The 20941-nt window shown below is 44.3% G+C and overlaps 1 protein-coding gene across 2 annotated transcripts in view; it reads left to right on the top strand.

The window, feature by feature from the left end:
* Positions 1-20941, top strand: part of MYO5B (myosin VB) — a 340466-nt gene that overhangs the window by 183639 nt on the left and 135886 nt on the right. For both annotated transcript variants that reach the window (XM_075586196.1, XM_075586185.1), the window contains exons 6-7: positions 7865-8008; positions 11551-11632. In XM_075586196.1, coding sequence (XP_075442311.1) covers positions 7865-8008; positions 11551-11632 — 226 coding nt within the window. The remainder of the gene's footprint in view (positions 1-7864; positions 8009-11550; positions 11633-20941) is intronic.

Genomic DNA, 20941 nt, shown 5'->3' with positions numbered 1-20941 from the left:
ATTGTTTCAGTGGGATTGTTTTCTTTGAATCATATGGTGCAGTTGTTAACTCACAATAGCACCACTTTTGTCTAGATACATTTGTGGTACAGAGAAGATTACCTAGACACACTCATAAGATGTCTAAACACATTCACTCGGGGTGTCCTTCTGGTACCTGTGCAAGTCCATCATGGTCGTGCCGTCCTGCGACTGTACTAAGCATTCAAAGTAACAAAAGACGACTGCATACAGTACGAGGGATTAACCACTTCAGCAGTATTTTACATTAATTGTTTATTAAGTCCTCCATGCAGAGAGCTGCAACGTTTTATTTGGGGGGGAGGAGGGGAAGGGTAGGAGGATTTACCTTTTTTTTGGTTTGAATTGATACATTTGGGCCTCAGTTGGAGAACCAGTTAGCTAGTTCTGTACATGACGTGGAACCAGTAAAAGGGTCTAAGCACGTCAGAATAGGGAATGGCGTTGTGCTTGAATGCAACAGAACATGATCATGTCAGGAGGCGACGTTATTGCACAGATGTGAGGCATCTAGCACCTCTTTAAATATGGTCTAAAAAAACTTGACTTTAACCATATTGTGTCACTTCTAATAGGCCACACCTTATTTCTAAAAGGCATGTGATGGTGAGGTGTAGACTAGAGTGTTAGTGCTGAAGCTACTGAAACATGGTACAGTAAGAAATATGCTTTTAAATGTAAGAAAGCAAGAGGACTAAAATATACAGGACTCAGGCCCGTAGGTAGGAAGCTGGGGGTCTCCGGAGCTGAATCCCCGTTAATGAAAGCACTGGGGACCCCCTGCTTCCTGAGACACTTACCTCCTTATGGGGTGCCACTATCTCAGCTCAGGTTTAGCTGTCCCATCACATGGGCCAATAGGAAGCCGTGACGTCATAGGAGGCTTCCTATTGGACCATGTGACCTGTGAGTTGAGATACCGGCACCCCCTAAGGAGGTAAGTGTCTCGGGAAGCAGGGGGTCTCCAGAGCTGAAATGAATGGGGATCCAGCTCCAGACACCCCCTGCTTCAATCCAACATGTATATATATATATTTTTTTTTAAAGACCTGCCGCACCTATGTGGGGCCTTACTTGCTTACCGCCTACGGACGGGCATGCCTGGTCTGTACTGAGAACAGGCAAATCTAGGAGCGGAGTGAAAAGGTCAGAAATGTGAGGAATGTAAATCTACTCCTGTAACAGTGATCAGAATTCTACAAGTCTGTCGTCACCGGTTATACACCCACAAGCCTCACGTGAGCTCCCCAAGCCTCATCCTTAGACATAATGCAGCTTTCAACAAACGGTAGATGTTCAGTTTGTTGGTGCACATTAGCACAATGTATGTGAAGCCCAATTGTGCTGCAGAATTAACACACACGTTTCTCACTGTAAATATATTAAGCTAATGTGTCACTCTGTAAATATATTAAGCTAAGGCGGAGTCCATGCTGCCGCAGACCGCGCAGAGGCGTCCGTGTGCGGCGCGATCAAATGCCTTAAGGCATTGATTGCGCCCATAGACCGTACGGGCGCGCGACAGCAGGAGGAGGCGCGTGTTGCGGGAGAAATCAGTTTAAACTGATTTCTTGGCGCGACGGGCAGATCACGTGAGCGGTTCGCCAGTGAGGGCGAAACAGCTCCGCAACACCCCTTGACACGTCCCGTCTAGTTTGGCCAAAAAACGCACCCGCTTCATGTGGATGACGTCATGCAGGCACACGCCTCAGCTCGGACGCAAGCTGTATGGACGCAGCCTAATGTGTCACGCGGTCGCCTTCCTTTCAGTAACATGCTATTTCGGGAATGGTTATGTTTAGAAATAGTAGGGGTTAGAACAGGGGGCTCAACTCCAGTCCTCAAGCCCCCCAACTGGTCAGGTTTTTAGGATACCCCTGATCCAGTACCAGCAGCTCAATCAGTCTCTGCTTCAGCATAGGTGGCCTTCGAATGAGCCTCTGATTGAGCCACCTCTGCTGAAGCTGGGGTATCCTGAAAACCTGACCTGTTGGGGGGGTGGGTTGACTTGAGGACTGAAGTTGAGCCCCCCCTGGTTTAGAGAATAGTTATTAAGTACAGCAGGGCCCAGCTTCTCGGCGCTCCGCTTTTCGGCAATTCGCTGATACGGCGGCACCGAGAAGGGGGCCGCCATGTTGAATCTGAAATCGCGCATGCGCAGAACGGGGGGGGGGGGCACCCGGCGTGCATGCGCAGACCGCAGGTTGCGCGCGCAGCGCATAGGTCGCACATGCGCAGGACGGCAAAAATGCCGGTTTGCGCATGCGCAGTACTGAAAATCGCCGGATCCGCTTTCCGGCGATTTTCACTATAAGGCAGGCCTCTGGAACGGATCCTGCCGTATACCTGGGGCCCTCCTGTACATATGTTGGGATGAGAAGAATCAGCGCCTTGATGTGTGGGGTCATCACTATTTTCCTTAGGCCGTGATTATACCAGAAATCTCCTATAGAGACACCAAGCGGCGCAAAAACAAGTGTTATACAGAAATGAAAACTGCTTATACCAAATGCAGCTGTCTCCCCGCTCGCTGCTGCAAAGCAGGAGACAGTTGAGGAGATGAGCAAATGTGTTTTCAAGCAGCGACAGTCACGTCACATGACGCAGCCATCCAATCAAAGTGAAGTTCAGTGCACCAATCATGTTCCTCCAAAATCTAACCAATGAAAATCCTAGAAAAAATTTACCTCAGGATTTCATACAAAATACAGTTTTCCTTCATTGAAACGCCATATACACCTTGAAGTAACACGCCATACACATTGAAGAACATAGATAATTATTCACTGAATCACTATTATGGACAAATCTTCAATGGAAGAATTCATTGGATTGGTGTTGGAAAGGCTGGCGTTGTGGTAAAGGAAGTGACACCTGAGCATGTCTCCCCTGCAGTCGCTGGCTAAGGCTGCGGCCACAGTACCTGCGCTGCATGTGCGTCAGCGAGGCTGGCGGCGCGTGCAGCCGATTCCCCTGCTCTGCAGGGGGAAAGACGGGGGGCGTGACTGGGGCGCGGACGTGACATCACCCGGCAGGTTTGCCCTCATTGGCTGAACCGCCGGGGGGCGTGGCTTAGCGCTCCGTCGCGACTCCTGATCACAATTCTCTTGCGAGCAGGAGTCACTGTCGGCAGAGCGCAGCGCCCCCCCCTCGCAGCGGGCCCAGTCCCATTGTGCAGCGGCTATTGTCCCTGCAGCGTCCCCAACAGCAGCGCCGCAGTAGCCTGCGGGGACCTGGCCTAAGGCCCCGCTGCCTCAGACCACGCGCCCGCACTGCAGACAGGCGGCGCGTGGAGAGGCACTTGACTGCTATCTGCGGTCTGTAGGGAGCGGGAGCTGGAGCAGGGGGCGTGGCCAAAATGGGGCGGTGGGCGCGGCAATGACATCGGGGGGCGGGGCCATCACACTGTCTGTGCCAGGGGTTCCCTTCCCCCCCCCCCCCCCTGTGCATCTGCTGACAGCGTATGAGGAGAGAGTCTGTGGGAGGGAGCAGGGGGGCTCCCTTGGTGCTGCAGCTGCTTCCCCCCCCTCTCCTCCCTGCTCCCCGAAGCCTCCCCGCTCCCCTAAGCCTCCCCTCCTCCTCTCCTCATTGGCTCACAGACACACCACGTGACGCGTCGCCGCTTGGGATTACAATTCTCTTGCATCCCCTGGCGGCTGACGCGTCACAGCGTGTAGTGAGCCGTGCAGGGGGGAGGGACTGGGACCTGCTCGGGAGGACACCATCAAATGGTGAGTAGCGCGCACGTGGGCGCGCGCCGCCGGACGCAGCAGGACCAAAGCCTAAATCTCTTGTGCATGTGCACATGTAGTGCTGCAGCGTCGCTACTTATGAAGCCACAGGAGGGCGCTGCTGCACTGACGCTCTTGGTATAATCACAGCCTTAGGCCTCGTCCCGGGTGGGTAGAGGCGCGCTGGCGCTCCAGCGCTGCGTCCTGCTCGGCCGTGCTTTTCCTGGCCGGCTAGGTGCGCGCACGTGTCTGAGGGCACGGCCTCTACGTCACGGAGCTGGTTCGCCCTCATTGGCTCGCTCGACAAGCGGTTGAGCGCCGAGCAGGCGCGCCCGCCCGCTCACGCAGGACACGTGCATTGTCGCAACGTGTCTACCGTGAGCGTGCGCGCCCGCTCAGCGCCACCCTGGACGAGCCCTCATACTTGTCACATCATTCTCACAAAGTCAGAGGTGGTGTTAAGTTTTTCCCAGCTCCCTGTGTGGGATTGTTATCCATCCCAGCACTTATCTCCGGGAACTTCAGGTGCATATGATTATGTGCCATGTTTACTAAGCTGTGCTACTTCATAAGTCCCCTTCCGGCACAGCTCGGTAAAAAATGGCCCTATAATCAGGCTTCTGGCACCGGAAGGTGGTAACGCCACTTAGGAAATATGCTCCTTTTATTATAATTGAGCTGCCGGGTGTTTTCCAGCATGGAAGGTGTCATATGGAGTAGCACTCGGTAAATATGTCCCAGTATGTTTCACAAGGACATGTGTACTGAGGTACTGTTCCCAGACTTTGGGATAGCAAACCTTATCATATAAAGCTCAATGCCCCGCGCTCCCCCCCCCCAATGTACTCTGTGGGATATACTTTATTAGCAACATTTTCATTCTGATTTTATTGGGTAAATGTTGTACCTTGAAGCATTTGGCTGGTATGCAATGCATTGCTGGCTCCTCTGACCCTCAAGGGGTTAATACAAAAAAAAAAAGCCAGTCAGACACATGTTTGGGTAATATTAAAATGATGCCATGAGTTACTGATATCAATAAATGTATTCAAACAGAAAATCTTTTAAGCCTAGGATATAATGCCTGTGATCTTGGGTGAAGCTTCCTATTAGGATTACTATAATTGACACCACTGTATATTTGAAACGTGACAGTGGAAAGCATGTTTTTTAACTCCAGCTACATAATATTGCCTTAGGCATTTGCTCAGCTGCCAGACAAAGGCTGCGGCCAGGCAGGGAGTGAGCGCGCTGGCGCACATGCGCGGTGACGTCACGCTCCCTGCTCGGCCGGGAGATGTGTGGCCGGCTAGGTGCACGCAGGGGGGCGATACGGGGGGCGTGACCATGACGTCACGAAGCTGGTTCGCCCTCATTGGGCGAACCGCTCACGAATCGCGCTTGCGGACGACAAATTCAAATGTACTCGCTCAGCATCAGCTAAGCGCCGAGCAGGCGCTCGCTCGCGCTGGCCACACACATTGCCTCAATGTGTTTCATAGCGGCCAGCGTGAGCGGGCCCGCCCGCTCAGCGCCACCCTGGCCGAGGCCTAAGACTGAATGTCTAAAAATGTACATCTGACTTGTATCCCCTCGGCACAATTCTATGCTCAAACCACAACACCCAGCCCCCAATTCCTCCCAAACTCCCGGGACTTCCACAAGAAAGTCTGAAATTCATTATGCAGACCAGTCACAAGGGAGCCCTGAAAGGTTAGAGACCACAACACAGTCCAGTGAACAAACACACCACACAGAGCTCCCTTCCAATATTGGCTGCAAGTTGACATAATAATAATTGTTTTTCTTGTACAGTATAGCGCTGTACTTATAATTGTTTGCCGGCACAGGTCCTTACAATCTATGTTTTTGGTCCCGGAGGAGTTAAAGTGACTTGCCAATGCTCAGAAGGTGCTGGCACCGAGGTTTGAGCCAGGTTCCCCTGCTTCAAACTCAATGTCATTGTTGTCAGAGTCTGTGCCTTTACTCACTGATTCAGGCATGAGTAGTACATATTGTACTAGCTCTTATATTGAGGGTTATCCCATGAACTGTGAGGACACTTAATGGGCAATTAAAGGATCATTTGGAATTAGGGTTTAAATAGATGAACATCTATAAAATGACAGTAACATTAACTATTATAAATCAAATGTTTACAGTATCACGGTGTGATGTACTGAGTCAAAGCAAAGCTGCCTTTCCTTGCACCAATGTATTCAAGTTATGGCTACAAGTTTGGGATTTACAGAGTGGCGATAGTAGGTGGGGTGGGGTGGGGTGGGGTTGGGACTCACAGACTATGACATGCACCAAAATCTGCTTCTTTGTGCTTCATTTGTTCATGACATACTTGCGACAAACAAGTCTGGTGAAATTGAAGTGTCGTAAAGGTTTCTGACTAACAATTTGCGTCGCGTTACATCTAGCAATTCAAATGTAGACGACCCCGCTCACGCGGAGCGTCACGCGGAGCGTCACGCGGAGCGTGCGCGCTCGTGCGCGGGCACACACGCTCACCCACGCTTGGCGCTTACATAAATAAAAAAACTGACGTTGAACCGCGCTCAGCTTGCCTGCAACGCCTCCCCAACGCGTGCGCTTGCGAAATAGCGCGGACACCCGTCGCTCATGCTTGGAGAGCTGGTGACGTCACCGCTCTCCAAGCATGAGCGCTGTCAGCTCCAGCGTTGCCGCAGCCTAAGGCTTCGGGCATAGACACTTTGCCCGTGCGGAGGCACGCTGAGGCTCAGGGAATGCGGTGCTTTCCCTGTCCTTAGAGCGCGCGCCGTCCGTAGGCGTGTCTGGGGGTGGGCCAGTGACGTCACGGAGCTGGTTCGCCCTGATTGGGTGAACCGCTCACGTGACCGGCCCTGCGCTCCGGCGCCAAATCTAAAATTTAGGTAAGACACACGCTTCCGCAAGCGTGCGGAAGCGTGCGCGAGCCTCTGCTAAAGCCGTTCTCATTGCGGCTGCAGGGGCTCAGTGCTAAGCGTGAGCGCGCCTCAGCACGGGTCAGCAAGGCTGATCCTACCATGTCCCAGGCCTAAGATGGAAAGGCTGCATATTACATTGATTCCTCAACAGACAGTGAGAGTCCAGAGTGTATCGTCTTAACCCTTTCACTGCCACTGCCCCTCCCGCAATAGCGATCGTGTGACCTCTCTCCTGAGCTCACCTGAGCGATCGTGTGGAGTTCGGATCGCAAAACACCAATTAAAAAAAGGAGCAAAAGGCCATGACATACCATGCTTGGGCCTGTGGCAGGGTTGGCATAGCGCCTTTAGTGCTGCAACTTAAGTGTGAGTCACGGCTAATCAGTCACGTGATTCACTTCCTATCCTTTTAAACTTCGTCAGTGCTGAATGGAATTACGCTCCAGTGTCCTTCTTATTCTTCTGACCCTCCCTAAAATCACACAGGCAATCGCCATTTTCAGGATTGACGTGTTTTTTCTGGGGGAAAACCATCTAACGTCTTCATCAGTGTGTCTGGTGATTGTTTATAAATGTGTGCATTATCCTGTCGCTGCCATGTGGTGGACTAGTGCTGTATAATGTTAATACCTATTCAAAGCCAAAGTAGACAGCGCTGTGCACTTTGTATCAATTAATTTCCTAACAAAGACCAATAACAAAATGCGTGTAATTCTCACAAATTTGCAGCGGTTTTGGTCCTAGGAAATTGCATCAAGCAGCTAAATAAGAGTTTGCCAAATTAGTGTCAGCATGGGATTTGGGGAGTGGTTGCATGGTCATCAGGAAGAGTCACAGATACCCTTAATTGCTGAAGGCTATTGTTATGTTATCATATAACTGATAGTTTACACTGTATATAGGGTTAGGTAGTAATGCATTCTATGCCTAATACACATGCTCCAGCATACGAGTGTATGTTACATGAAATAAAGCAAGAAAGGAACAGAAATTAATTTAAATAATCTATTGTACATGGACATCTTGGTCCAAGATTTACATGTCTAATATATTTATTTAAATTACTTTCTGCTGCGTTTCTGGCCTTTATTGAGTTCACACTGTATCCCCGTATCAGTACAATGTATCTTTTTTCCGGATAAAACGGCTTACATTCATTCGCTCTGCTTCACACAGGCCATTGGGAACGCGAAAACCACCCGGAATGATAACAGCAGCCGCTTTGGGAAGTACATCCAGATTGGTTTTGACAAACGCTATCACATCATCGGAGCCAACATGAGAACGTACCTGCTCGAAAAATCAAGAGTCGTGTTCCAGGTTCGTACCTCACGGGGCAAAGAGGGGTATAGCTAACCATTTGGGAGTGGTTGTATGAAGCTATACGAGGATTTGGGGGCTGCCCCTGAGTCAGTTATGAAAGAAGAAAAATGTCATGACCCCCTTTAATATGCCTTTCCAAAGGTGCAGTTCCACATATGTCCAAATGTTGATATACTGGCTTTCGAGGTAGGGCATTAATTAATTATTTTAAAGCGTACGTACATTAAATGCATTTCGGAAGTGTACACTCCAGTTTATGCTGCAATATATGACAGGGCACTTAAAGTAGTGCTGCATGTTTAATTTAAATTGAGTGGATACTGTGTACAATGAAGACCGCACTCACGTGGGCTTGCATTTAAAAAAAAGTCATTTATTGTACCAGTTCGATGTTTCGGGCCAAACCGTGGACCTTTCCCAAGATGGTTTGGACCGAAATGTTGATCTGGCACAATAAATTACTTGTGTTGTTGATTTTTAATGCGAGCCCACATGAGTGCTGTCTTCTGCATACACAGTATTTACTGTAGTTAGCTGCGATCTTTCCCAGTTCTTGAGAGTGTCCGTGGCAGTTTCCCCAGCGTGTGCTCCAACACAGGACTTTAATGTAAATTGAAACAGAAATCCAGCTGTAATCCGTTTGTCCTTGCCCATCCTTTATGCCAAGTAATAATATCGGAAGTCTTCAATCCTTCCTGGGCGATTCTCCTGGCCATATAATATCGTCCCACTGGCACTCAGGACAGTGGAGGATTGGTGCTGTGAATGAGTAAGCAAACTGGCATGTGTTTCCAGTGGTAATAACAATCAATCTAGTTTACATGTTTTTTTTACAAGAAAACTAAGCAGAGATGATGTTTTATGCATGCGTGTAGCATATATCACAGAATAAAACAGATCTTTCCATTGAGAAAAACGTAAATATGCAAATAAGGACCTGTCACAAGACTGTTCCCCAATCACATTTTCTCACCATAACTATACCAAAGAAAAACTTGAATCACTTCAGCGGGTCCAACCCAGTCCTGATAAACCTTATATTTTTATAACATGGATACAGATAAGACTTTCTAACCAGATCTCCATGAATAACTCACTTGGTATGTAAATGACAAAACAGAGCAAATGTACAATCAGGGACCCGTCCTGCTCAGACAACAAAAATATTTATCACAACCCAGGACGGTCTGAAAACAATCCCTTTACGCACACAAACACTCACCTTCATCACCAAAACACCAAAACTTTTAACGGGACTCTTACCGTAGCCCCTAACAACTCTTAACAACTCTTACACTTAAAAATGAATACAGGAACAGAGAATAATAAATTCACGTGAAACTGCTAGGGATTCTTACTCGTCACATCAGATAAGACACCGTTCAAAAATCAGCTCCACGCACCACTCAAAACAATTTAATCAGGCTGTTTGTCTAAAAAATGCAGGTAGCCTTACCTTGATTCATATGAGCGCTCAGGTTTGAGTGATGGAGGAGTGATTCATCCGGGTGCTCGATTCCGATGATATTGAGTCCCTATTTCGGAATGCGCCATCTGAGAAAAACGTAAATAAGAAACACAGTCTGAGGTTATTTTGAAAACAGAATAACACGTGAATTTATTCAAGTCAAGTGCACAACGGAGACAGCTTCAAAACAAAAGCTCTCTAAACAATAAACATGGTATGCCATATATTTATACCCTAAATCCTAAAGCTCCACACCTTTATGGGGGGGGCTTGCACGTCACTAAACATTACCTCATTTTGTAATACATAACAATATTAAAGTCGATGTCATTTTGTAATACATAACAATATTGTATAACTACCTGTCAGCTAAAAACCATTCTGGGGTTAAATGGGATGTGCCTATTCTGTCACCTAGCAATATGTTGTGAGAATTGGTTCTACTGCAAGAATCTAAGCTTATCTCGTGGGTTCTCATAACTTTTAGCCTGTTTACGCTTTTAATTTGAAGCTGATTGGATGAGGAAGAGTCAATAAATTTAGCTAGGAGCGAAAAAATTCCATTCTCTGCTTCACACATTTGTTTATACAGAAATGAAACACAGAAATTAGACACAGAGACAAGACAAGATGGCGGATTGAAATATTCACACAAAATGGCTTCATCCTAAATGCTGTTATGTTGTTATGCCAGACCCCCTAATATCTCATCTTTGTCACCATGTTAAAGTGACAAGTACAATGCTGATTTAAATATACCTTTACTTTGATTCTTTAATATCCAAATGTGTTCACTGATTCTCAGCCAGTCTCCTGGATTCTTAGCATCAATAGTCTCCTAGACTTCAATGGAGTCTCATGGAATCCTTTTTTTGGCCAGAGCTACTGTACCAAATCTCACCAATGTTGGCGTTTAGAGGTTGACATCTTTAATTGTCCAGTGCTGCCATGCTTATTATTAGTACCCCAGAACAAACTGTTCCTCAATGCATTGTGGGCTTTATTGCAGCTCTTGATTAAGACAGCACTCTCTTTTCCTGCCTATGATGAGACCCAAGAGAAAACTAGGTAGAACCCCCGCTTCAGCCTTAATTTTGATACAGTACAAGCATGATGGTGCCGATTGGGTAATGAATAATCAGTTACTCAGTCCAGCAGTATACTCCCTGCTTACTGTAGTTTATTTATATTCTGGTATACTAGTCTGGTATTATCTCACACCACTATGCTGGGCAGTGATTATACTATATAACACTACTATGGCTGCCTATTACTAATATACAGCTACCTTGGGGGCATTTTCAACTCTGCTGGCCCTACTGTGGTGTTCCTTTTGGGGAGTTCGATATATCTATTCACTCCCTAGGGTGCCAAATCCTGACCATGAATATACTTACTTTACACTTATATGGCTGCATTCTTCTTTGATCCTAGAACTCTGCTACTATTATTGCCACAAACAGTGTATCGTTTAGTTGCGGTCGCCTTTGTTTTTACATAGGAGTCCCAACTGGGCTCAAACTACTCTAACAGCAATGTGAGCTTCAACTGGTAACAGTTGTTTGGAGGTTAGTGACCCCTGCTCCATGGGTTGAAGCTCACTCTTCCCCACTTTTTAAGTAGCAGGTTTTTTCATGTGCCTGTTGAAGACTGGTCCATTAAGACATTTCCCCCTCCATTACAGAGGTAAATGAGAAGTTTCACAGATACAGTAGTATTAGGACTTGCAAAGGGACCATGCCCTGGTGGGGCTGCAGGCTTATAACGCTTTGGCCAAAGAGTTTAACTAAATGACCCTTACTCATGGGAAGACAAACAGTTAAGTATTTAACTATACATTTTTGGGTATATTGGATGTATCATTGGGAATTTTTGTCTTTGGTTGTGTACATTTGGTCACACCCAATAGCACTCCTTTTGACCCAAATATATATGATATGATGTTGTGGGTGTGGGGGCTAGAGTTTGCAGGGATTGGGTATGTTTGTAATGTAGTACCATGGGTTTAGCACACTTTTTAGCGTGGTTTTGACATGCGTTACTAACATGTACATTTCATTTTACTTTACAGGCAGAGGAGGAACGAAACTATCATATATTCTACCAACTCTGTGCCTCTTCACGTTTGCCGGAGTTCATAGAGCTATCACTAAGTGAGTAATCATTTACAGTTCAGCTTTTCTACAGAGATAAATTAGCTGTTGTTTATAGCAACAACAAAACCACTCAAATCTATTATAATGCCATTATGAATAATTAAGTTCCATCGCTGCGTGCTTTAATATAATGAAATCAGAATATCCAGGCCTGTCCCATCAATAAATGTTACAAGAAAGTGTACATTCTATAATCTCTTTCACTCCCGGGGAAAAAAACATGTTGTAGACAATGAAATGTGCAACAGACCTTTCCAGGAAAACATATCACGGCCAATTAAATATTATTACTGTGTTTGACATGTTGATATAGATTATTATACTTTAAGTACGGTCATTTTTGCACGATCCATTTCTGAGTTCAGGGTCACTGTTTTGATTGCCTGCATCAGTGCTTCATGAAAAAGGAGTCTAGGGGGTTCATTCTATATGCGGCCACTAATGGGGTATATAGAGTTAGATCCTAGATATTTTATCAATTATTTCTTTCTATGTTCATTCAAATATGGAAAGTGGAACAGTGCACACGGCAGGTAGGAAGTATAATACAACATATTCATAATATACAAAGCAGGAGAAACCCTCATTCATTGGTTCATTGAAAGTTATTTTATTTACACTAGAGATGTATTGAAATAACACAAAGACATTTTTGAGGAAAGATTAGGGTACAGAGGAGTAGAAGCTGTTAAAACAATATTGTGAAGATTGATATAATAGCCTGTTCATGTCAACAGCACTCAAAGTGAGTACCAGTGACTGCAACTGGCACCATTTACAGATTCATCTATACGCTCCCTGAGATGTGATCAAGCATTTCTGTGTCTTGTTATTGGTTGGTGACTCATTGTCTAAATATTTTGATACATAGTCCCAAGGTTAATGAAACACAATCCCAGCAAGCTCTAACCCCAGAACCCACCACATCATGTATATATTGTGATGTCTGTATCATGTTGCAGTATCTTTAGTCCCAGATGAAGGCAGGAAACTTTGTACTTCTCTACACAGGGTTTATTTACAGGGGGTAAATAATACAATAACAGGCCCAATGTCCCTTTAAGGCAAAAACAAATCATAAAAGAAACTCCTACTCCTTTATAGGAGTCTAACTGCACAACAGTTCCAGCCCTTTCTAACTGGGTGGCTAGCTAAACTGATTACCACCCCAAAACATGTACTATTCTATATAAATTATATACACAGTCTCTAGGCACAGCAATATAATGTTTCGCTCTTATCTGTTTCTGTTGGGGGGGGGGGCTCGGCCTTACGAGAGTTCAGAGAATCCCTCTGTATTTCCAATATCCTGGACAGGACATCCCTGCTTCAGCACAGTCTTGCGTCCTTCATTCTTCCTGGGATTAAAACCTATTCAGTCCCAGCAGACCACCATCCAGAAGCCTAGGGGACTGTGCCAGCCTCTTGTTAGCTGGGGAGAACTCTCCCCCCCCCCCCCCTTCTCTGGGGAAAAGCAGTCTCTCTCTGTGTGCAGGCAACTTCCTGACTTTTAAAACTCCTGTTTCTTTAGTAGTCCATCCTGCTTAATTAGTTGCAGCTGCAGCAAGCTTTCCAGGTGGAGGTTAAATGTCCGTACACTGGAAAGCACCCTTATTGCACTATTCCAGCACCCAGAGACAGTGATTGTATCACAATATATATTTGTGTCAAAAGGAGTGCTACTGATAATGGCCAAATATATACAACAACATAAAAAATACCCAATGCTACATCCAATGTGACAAAATACGTAGTTAAATACTTCAATGTTAGTATTCATGAGAATAAGGGTAATTTAGTTAAACCCTTTGGCCAAAGCATTATAAGCCTGCAGCCACGTCACGGCATGACCAGTATGCAGGTCCTAACACTATGTGTGAACATTCTCATTTATTTCAGCAGTGGAGGGAGAATAGCCCCAGTGGACCTGTCCTGCGCAGGTACATGGAATAACCTGCTACCACTAACCTGCAACCAACTGATACCAGTGAAAATTAAAATTAATGAACACACAATCCCAGCAAGCTCTAACCCCAGAACCCACCCCATTATATTTATATTTGTGTCAAAAGGAGTGCTACGGAGCATGGCTAAATGTATACAACAGAAGACAAAAATACTAAATTCTACATCCATATTGACAAAATACATAGTTAAATACTTCAATGTTGGTATTCTCATTAGTAAGGGTCATTTAGTTAAACCCTTTGGCCAAAGTGTTATAAGCCTGCAGCCACTTCACGGCATGACCAGTATATGCAGGTCCTAACACTACCTGTGAGAATTCTCATTTACCTCTGCAGTGGCTCTACGGATATAACTAAATGATCCCTATGCATGAGAATACTAACATTGAAGTACAGGTAGTCCTCACTAACCGTCGTTTTACTTTACGACGGATGGCATATCCGACACTTTACAATGCAATCCTATGGGGCCGTTTTCCGACGCTTGCATGTCTTATCCGACACTCACCGCCACTGATTAATATGGGACTCCCTTTGCAATGATTTCATTATGCAACACTACTTTCCGGAACGAATTCTGTGGGATAACCGAGGACTGCCTGTATTTAACTATGTTTTTTGTCACATTGGATGTAGCATTGGGTATTTTTGTCTTTCGATACTATTCTACCTACCACTGTCTCTATATACGTTGTACTGTTTCTTACGAGATCATGATAAAGTCATTAGCCCGATATCCCTCATTTGCGGACTCCGATCGGATCTGATTGGGTGAACTTTTTGGTACATCGCTGCGATTGGCTCAGCGCGTCCTTTGCTGACTATACATAAAGCAACTGTGATTAGCTTACCTGACTCCTCCTCCCCTGATGAAGCGTGCCATGTCACGCGAAACGTACATCGGCTTGTAGGACGTCATGAGGTGACGTCAGTTAGAGTGGCGACGCTTCCCTGGAAACCACTACTATATGGCTTGTGTCATGTTATAATTTCTTCTGGCGGTCCTCCGTGACTATCCCATCTTTCCAGAGAGCTTTCTTTCCACATGTGTACACCCTAGACATTGGTTTACTATATGTACATGCTCCCAATACATGTCGCACTACATGAGTACTATCGTTTAATTGTCCCACTACTACTATATTGCGGTTGGCATTCCTAAACCTTAGACCAGCGGTGCGCAAACTGGGGGGCGCGACCCCCAGGGGGGCGCGAGACTGCTGGCAGGGGGGTGCGGGGTTTATAGAGGCCCCGCGCGCTTCACGAAGGCTCTTAAATTAAGTGCCGGGGGAGCTGCAGGGCCTCTCTAAACCTTTACTTACCTTGGCTCCGGCGGCTTCCTACATGCGTCGCCATGGCAACGCGGCGTAATTTGGTCTTGTGACGTCACGTTGCCATAGCAACGTGACACCATGCCGCTGGAACCGAGGTAAGTGGGGATGAGGGGGGGCGCGGGTGTGAGGTGACCGCCAGCAGGGCTGCGCAGGGAAAAAAGTTTGCGCCCCCCTGCCTTAGACACTACACAAAGGTGCCTATCAGTGCAGCTGTAGTGCATATGAGGATAGGATATGTACCTACTATTTTGAGGTGTCACATATGGACTTGTTGCTCATATGTATATTATATATCTTATTAATACTGCCTTGGCTAGGTATTTCATGAGGGGATGCACCCTATAGCTGGATTGATAATATGTTATATGTGCTACTATGAAGCTATAGCTCTTTGATTATCTATCATTATTATAGCAAACCACATACTGTATACAGGCCAGGATAGACAGGATATGTGCCATTTATCCAGATATAACTACATATTATTTATATATATATATATATATATATATATATATATATATATATATATATATATATATATGTATATACAGTATGTATATATATATATATATATATATATATATATGTATAATATCTGGAATTGCATTATACATTGATATGTTTATACACCATGTACATTATAGCCAAATACTCCACTATCAGGGTACACAGTTAGTTAGACCTCTCTGGAGGCATGCCTATATACTACTAACTACAGATATACATTGACATATATTTTATAGCACACATCCCAGTGCGGTTCATCGTCCCCACCCCACCTTGGGGATTTTATACCTTATTCACTGTAAATATAAACTTCACCTATGTATATTAATTAATATAATACATTGTTATTGTTTTCATGGTCCCAACTGGACCTGCTTTGGATGTTTTAGAGTACAGCCTTTCACATGGTCAGTTATGACAGCCATATAAAGGAGAAATTATATCTCCCTGACTCATATATGCTATTCCTAATGCCTGCAGTGAGTGCATTCATGAGGGAACTTCTCTGACCCATTGGAGATCATATTTGTAAACGTATATGTCTCTAAAACAAGGTTTATTTTTCAAGTTACAGTTGCAATATCAAGTTTGTTTACCATCCTTAATCTACTAAAATGTATTGGGTTATACGAATTCAGTGCACAAAGTTGCAATCTCGGAACACTTTCTCCCTGTAATGAAAACCTCTTTGAAAGTTGCAGTCGTTCATAGCACCAAGATGAACCGGTAGCTGGGTTATTAGCTTGGGTGGTAGAGATGAAACTTTATCATTTACTGACATGGCCTCCGTTGGATAAACTTTTCCAAAACTTCCTTTATGTGAACACATTATTTTTGCAGTTTTACTACAAAAACACTTTTGTAAACGTGTTGCAGGCAACTGACTTTTCTCCCCCAGTCCAATATTTTAGACTGTGTGTGACGTTCCCTGCACATGACTGGTATACAGGACCTTCTTCTTAGTGAATTCCTTGACTGCACCATTGGCGGCTAAAGCATTCTACTGATCAGCATTTGATGTTCTCCAGTTCTTGGCTAAGTCCACGGGTTGTAAATAAAACTCGGAATACATTAAGTATCTGTCATAATGCTGTGTAATTTACGGGTGGTCTCTGGGAAGCGTACAACTGTGCATACAGATATAAGATATATAATATGATACAATTTTAGTTGTTCACATTGAAGGTTTGGGAATTGAGATATACTGTATGTTGTGCATGGCAAGTCATTGAAATTTGGCAGTATACGAGCACAGCTCTCATTTGGATGTAAATCTATCTTGCTGCTTCTTCTGCATTGCTGTTTCACTTTGTTTCAGCACATGGCGATCAATATAAATTAAGTCCTTTTGAGAAAGTGTGTTGTCTGCCAAATACTGAAAAGTGTATGGTCTGCTTTGGTTCCTTTATAAAAAATAAATAAATATATATATATATATAAATATATATATAAATATATATATATATATATAAATATATATATAAATATATATATATATATATATAACAATGAAAAGAAAAGCGTCCCAGCTCAGCACTCAAGTATACTCAGAACAAATATCAAAGACAATTATGATTTATTTAACATCACAAATAATCAAACATAAAATACAAAATACAAAAAATATTAAAACAAACCCGGACATCCTCCTGTGATAGAATATGTATCAGACAGGGGAAATCCCCTATGAAGATACTAATGGACCCCTAATACCCAAAGCAAGGGGAAAAAAGCCTATAAGCACAAAATATATGTAGAACAAGGGGTTAACAATAACCCCTTGAACCTACAAGGCCGGCTTCACCCCTAGTAAATATAAAACCACACAGCAAGCATACACTGGCAGCACACTTTATTAGAGTGCGGCCAGTTCCGCAAGCCGGGAGATTTCCCGGCTTGCTAGTGGCATCCCGCGTCATCGGGTGCCTGCGCCCCCTGCACGCGCGTCCAGGGCTCCCCGAGGGAGCCCTGGTGTCCCACGATGTGGGGGACGGCGGCAGGGGGTTCCGGGGGACCCGGCGGACCCGGAGAGGAGAGGGGGAAGCCCCGATCGGCGGGCCTCTCCTTCCGAGGCTTCTATCACAGGAGGATGTCAGGGTTTGTTTTAATATTTTTTGTATTTTATGTTTGATTATTTGTGCTGTTAAATAAATCATAATTTTCTTTGATATTTGTTCTGAGTATACTTGAGTGCTGAGATGGGACGCTTTTCTTTTTCTTTTCATTGTTATATTACTTCTAGTCCCTAGCACCGTTAGTGGTTATTATATTACTAATTTAAGTACTCATTATTTGCTTAGTCTGTTGCAGGCAGTTTGTCTTGTTGTAATATATATATATATATATATATATATATATATATATATATATATATATATATATATATATATATATATATATATATATATATATGTGTGTATATAAAAAACAAACAAAAAACAGACGCACTCATAGCGAAGTAAAGTTTACAAAAATGTATGTGTAGTTGAATGTATAAAAATGCACACTCACAAACATAACGGGGATACAAGCATTTATGAGTAATACTCAATCGCCAGCCAGAATGCAGGAAACGAGCCGCTCCGGTATATAACACAAACATAGAGTAGCGCTAATGAGTGTGAATGTGAATGTGTGATGTGTTGAGGTATTATAAATAAACTAAATGTGAAAGTGCAATACCAAAGCCAACAATAATACTTTAAAATCAAATCAAACCAATCACGTGAATGAAACAGATGAATAGTCCAGTTCAGAGAACAGTCTGTATGGAGGAGGACAGGCTTCTTTCTGTGATCCTGCCTGATCACAGATACCTACAAAAAACAAAAGAAGAGGAGCACCAGCTCCATAGCATAATACTGTAAAATTAGGAAACTTTATTCAAACATGGAGTAGTCATAAGGACCTATACTCACGTGGTGGGTAAAAAACACAATCGTTTCAGACAATCTGTAACTGCAGGTGGACGCCGGTTGATAGACAGGTAGCCAATTATTACCGGTGATGACAAATTCTAGGAAACTATACAATAATAATACTAACCAAGTTAATATTTCATACAAGAACAGTTCTTCTATGAATGGGCTTATTCTATATGGCACGAAGTAGGGCTAACCTTCTATGTACCATATGGCTCATTTAAATGAATTAACCCTTAGCTGGCTTAGAGCTTACCACTGCTTAGTAATTACAGTATGGTCTTCATTGTCTGCAATAACATTTATAGTTTTATTTTACATTTATAGTTCTACTTTTACCGGTTTCCGACCTTTTTTTCCAACCTAACTGCAGGTAGCTTATACTTTTTTCGACATAAGGTAACACTGTAGTTACAGATAAACCGAAGAACTGTCACAAAGTCCTTCTTCTGTAACAAAGTTACAAATGTTTCCAGCGTTGTATTTTTTTACGTTACTTTGTTACCTACATTCTATATAAATACATATAATCCTGATTTACTGAAGCTGAAAAATAAAGGCTATATTTTGTATAGAGAGGCAGCTGTAATATTGATTTTTTTTTATTGAATTTGTTATTGTGGCAAAATTGTATAACATTTTTGGACATTGGAAGGAAATATAATCAAGCGATAAAGATAATTCATGTTCTGTGGTGGTGGTGGACTGTAATAGGATATTAAATTGCCCCGCAGTTCTCTTGTTTGTCTCTATAACGTACGGTTGGAAGTCACACCGCAGACTACAGGTAGTTTCTCATGTAAATAGTGTTCGTTTATTAACATTGCACAATGCAAGGGGTTTGTAAAAGGCTTTAAGCTTTGAAAATAGAAAGAACAAACTAAACAATGTAAATATATCTCCTTCAAAAGACGATCTTCCCCAGAGCGCTGGGAAAACAGATCAATTTCCCTGGGTTCTGGGGAGAAAGAAGCAGCCGTGGGCAGCCACAGCTTCCAGATTTTAGGCTGCATGTAGCTTTCCCTGTGACACAGGGTTTCCCACAATCCTTTTCCCCTGGCAAACTCTGGCCAAACTCATGGTACATCTATAGTTATACTATACATACAGGGCCATATGTTCAAGGGAATGGGCTGCAAGTTGTCTTTTGGCTACGTAAATATGGCGCCGGATGATTTTATATCACCTGCTAACTTCCCTCAAGTCAGGACAACAGCTACAGGAATCTCCGGTAAAAAAGCATTCATATTTAGTGTAATTAACTGTAGGAAACCCCCTTTTTCTCCTTCCTGCTTCAGGCAGCTTCCTTCTCTGCAGACATCGGTCTCATTTGGCTCTGAATTGAAACCTTACAAAGGAGCCAATCTCGCCCATCAGCCATCAATTAAATGAAACCCACGTACTGTATGCAGTGTATGAGTTTTCTTTAATATGGGGCAACACAGTAGTTATCTGTAACCACTCCTCTTATAAATCCTAAGCCGTCACAGAGACAGGGTTGCCAACTTCTATCGAAGGTTAACCTTCAAGCTCCTAGCATCTCCCCCTGCAAATCAAGTCAAAACATGGCTGCTCGGCATCAATGGCGCCACGTTGCCATGGCAACGGGATGCTTCGTGACATCGCGGCACCACGCGGCATAAACTTGCCATGACAAGGGGGCGCCAAGGCGTGACATCACGTTGTCACATAGCGTCCCATTGTTATGGCAACACGGCACCATTTTAGTTACAAAGCCATGTTTTGACTTGATTTGCAAGGGGAGATGCCAGGAGGATGCCACTCGCCGCCGCTACCCAAAGATTTACCAGGTAAACCAGTTGCTCGGAGATGCGTTGCCACAACCCGTAGTCTCCAGGTCAAACCCAGAGTGGTGGCAACCCTGCACAGAGATCTTCTCTTCTGCTCATCTCCCTGTGGTTAAAAATAATTTGCTCACACCGATGAGGATCGTCATGTGGACTATGTTGGTCCATTTGCCATCTACACCATCACCGCGCTTTTATTACTGATGTTTTATACGGATATATCTGCAGCTCATGGTGGTTTATTGCTGTGTTCAAAAACACCGCAATGGCAGCCATCATTAATGGGAAAATTAGTTTACATATACTTGCAATTTTAAAGTTGTACAGTAGTATCTGTACTGACCCTGGGGAAGTGTAGATTGGTTGTGGGTCGTGATACCTTTTAGAACCAACATCGGAGTTCTTCAGAGATGAAACGATGAGTACAGAGCTTCCAAAACCAAACAGGTCACAAGTGTAAGTGAATAGTAAACGTGGAGGCCTGTGAAGTTTTGAATACATAGCATACAGTACACCAGTGTTTCCCAACTCCAGTCCTCAAGGGCCCCTAACAGTCCAGGTTTTACAGATATGAGCACAGGGGGTTCTGTCAAAATGATTGAGAGACCTGTGCTAATGTGAGGATATTCTTCAAACCTGGACTGTTAGGGGTACTTGAACACTGTAGTTGGGAAACACTGGTATACACCAACAGTGGGCAACAGGTGGCCGGGGGGCCATACAGTATGTGGCTTTGGATGCCTTACCTGTGGCCCCCAGCTGCTGG

The sequence above is a fragment of the Ascaphus truei genome, chromosome 1 (genome assembly GCF_040206685.1).
Source record: "Ascaphus truei isolate aAscTru1 chromosome 1, aAscTru1.hap1, whole genome shotgun sequence".
Lineage (NCBI taxonomy): Eukaryota > Metazoa > Chordata > Amphibia > Anura > Ascaphidae > Ascaphus > Ascaphus truei.
The sequence above is the reverse complement of the archived record's forward strand: the minus strand, read 5'-3'. Positions and strand labels throughout refer to the sequence as shown.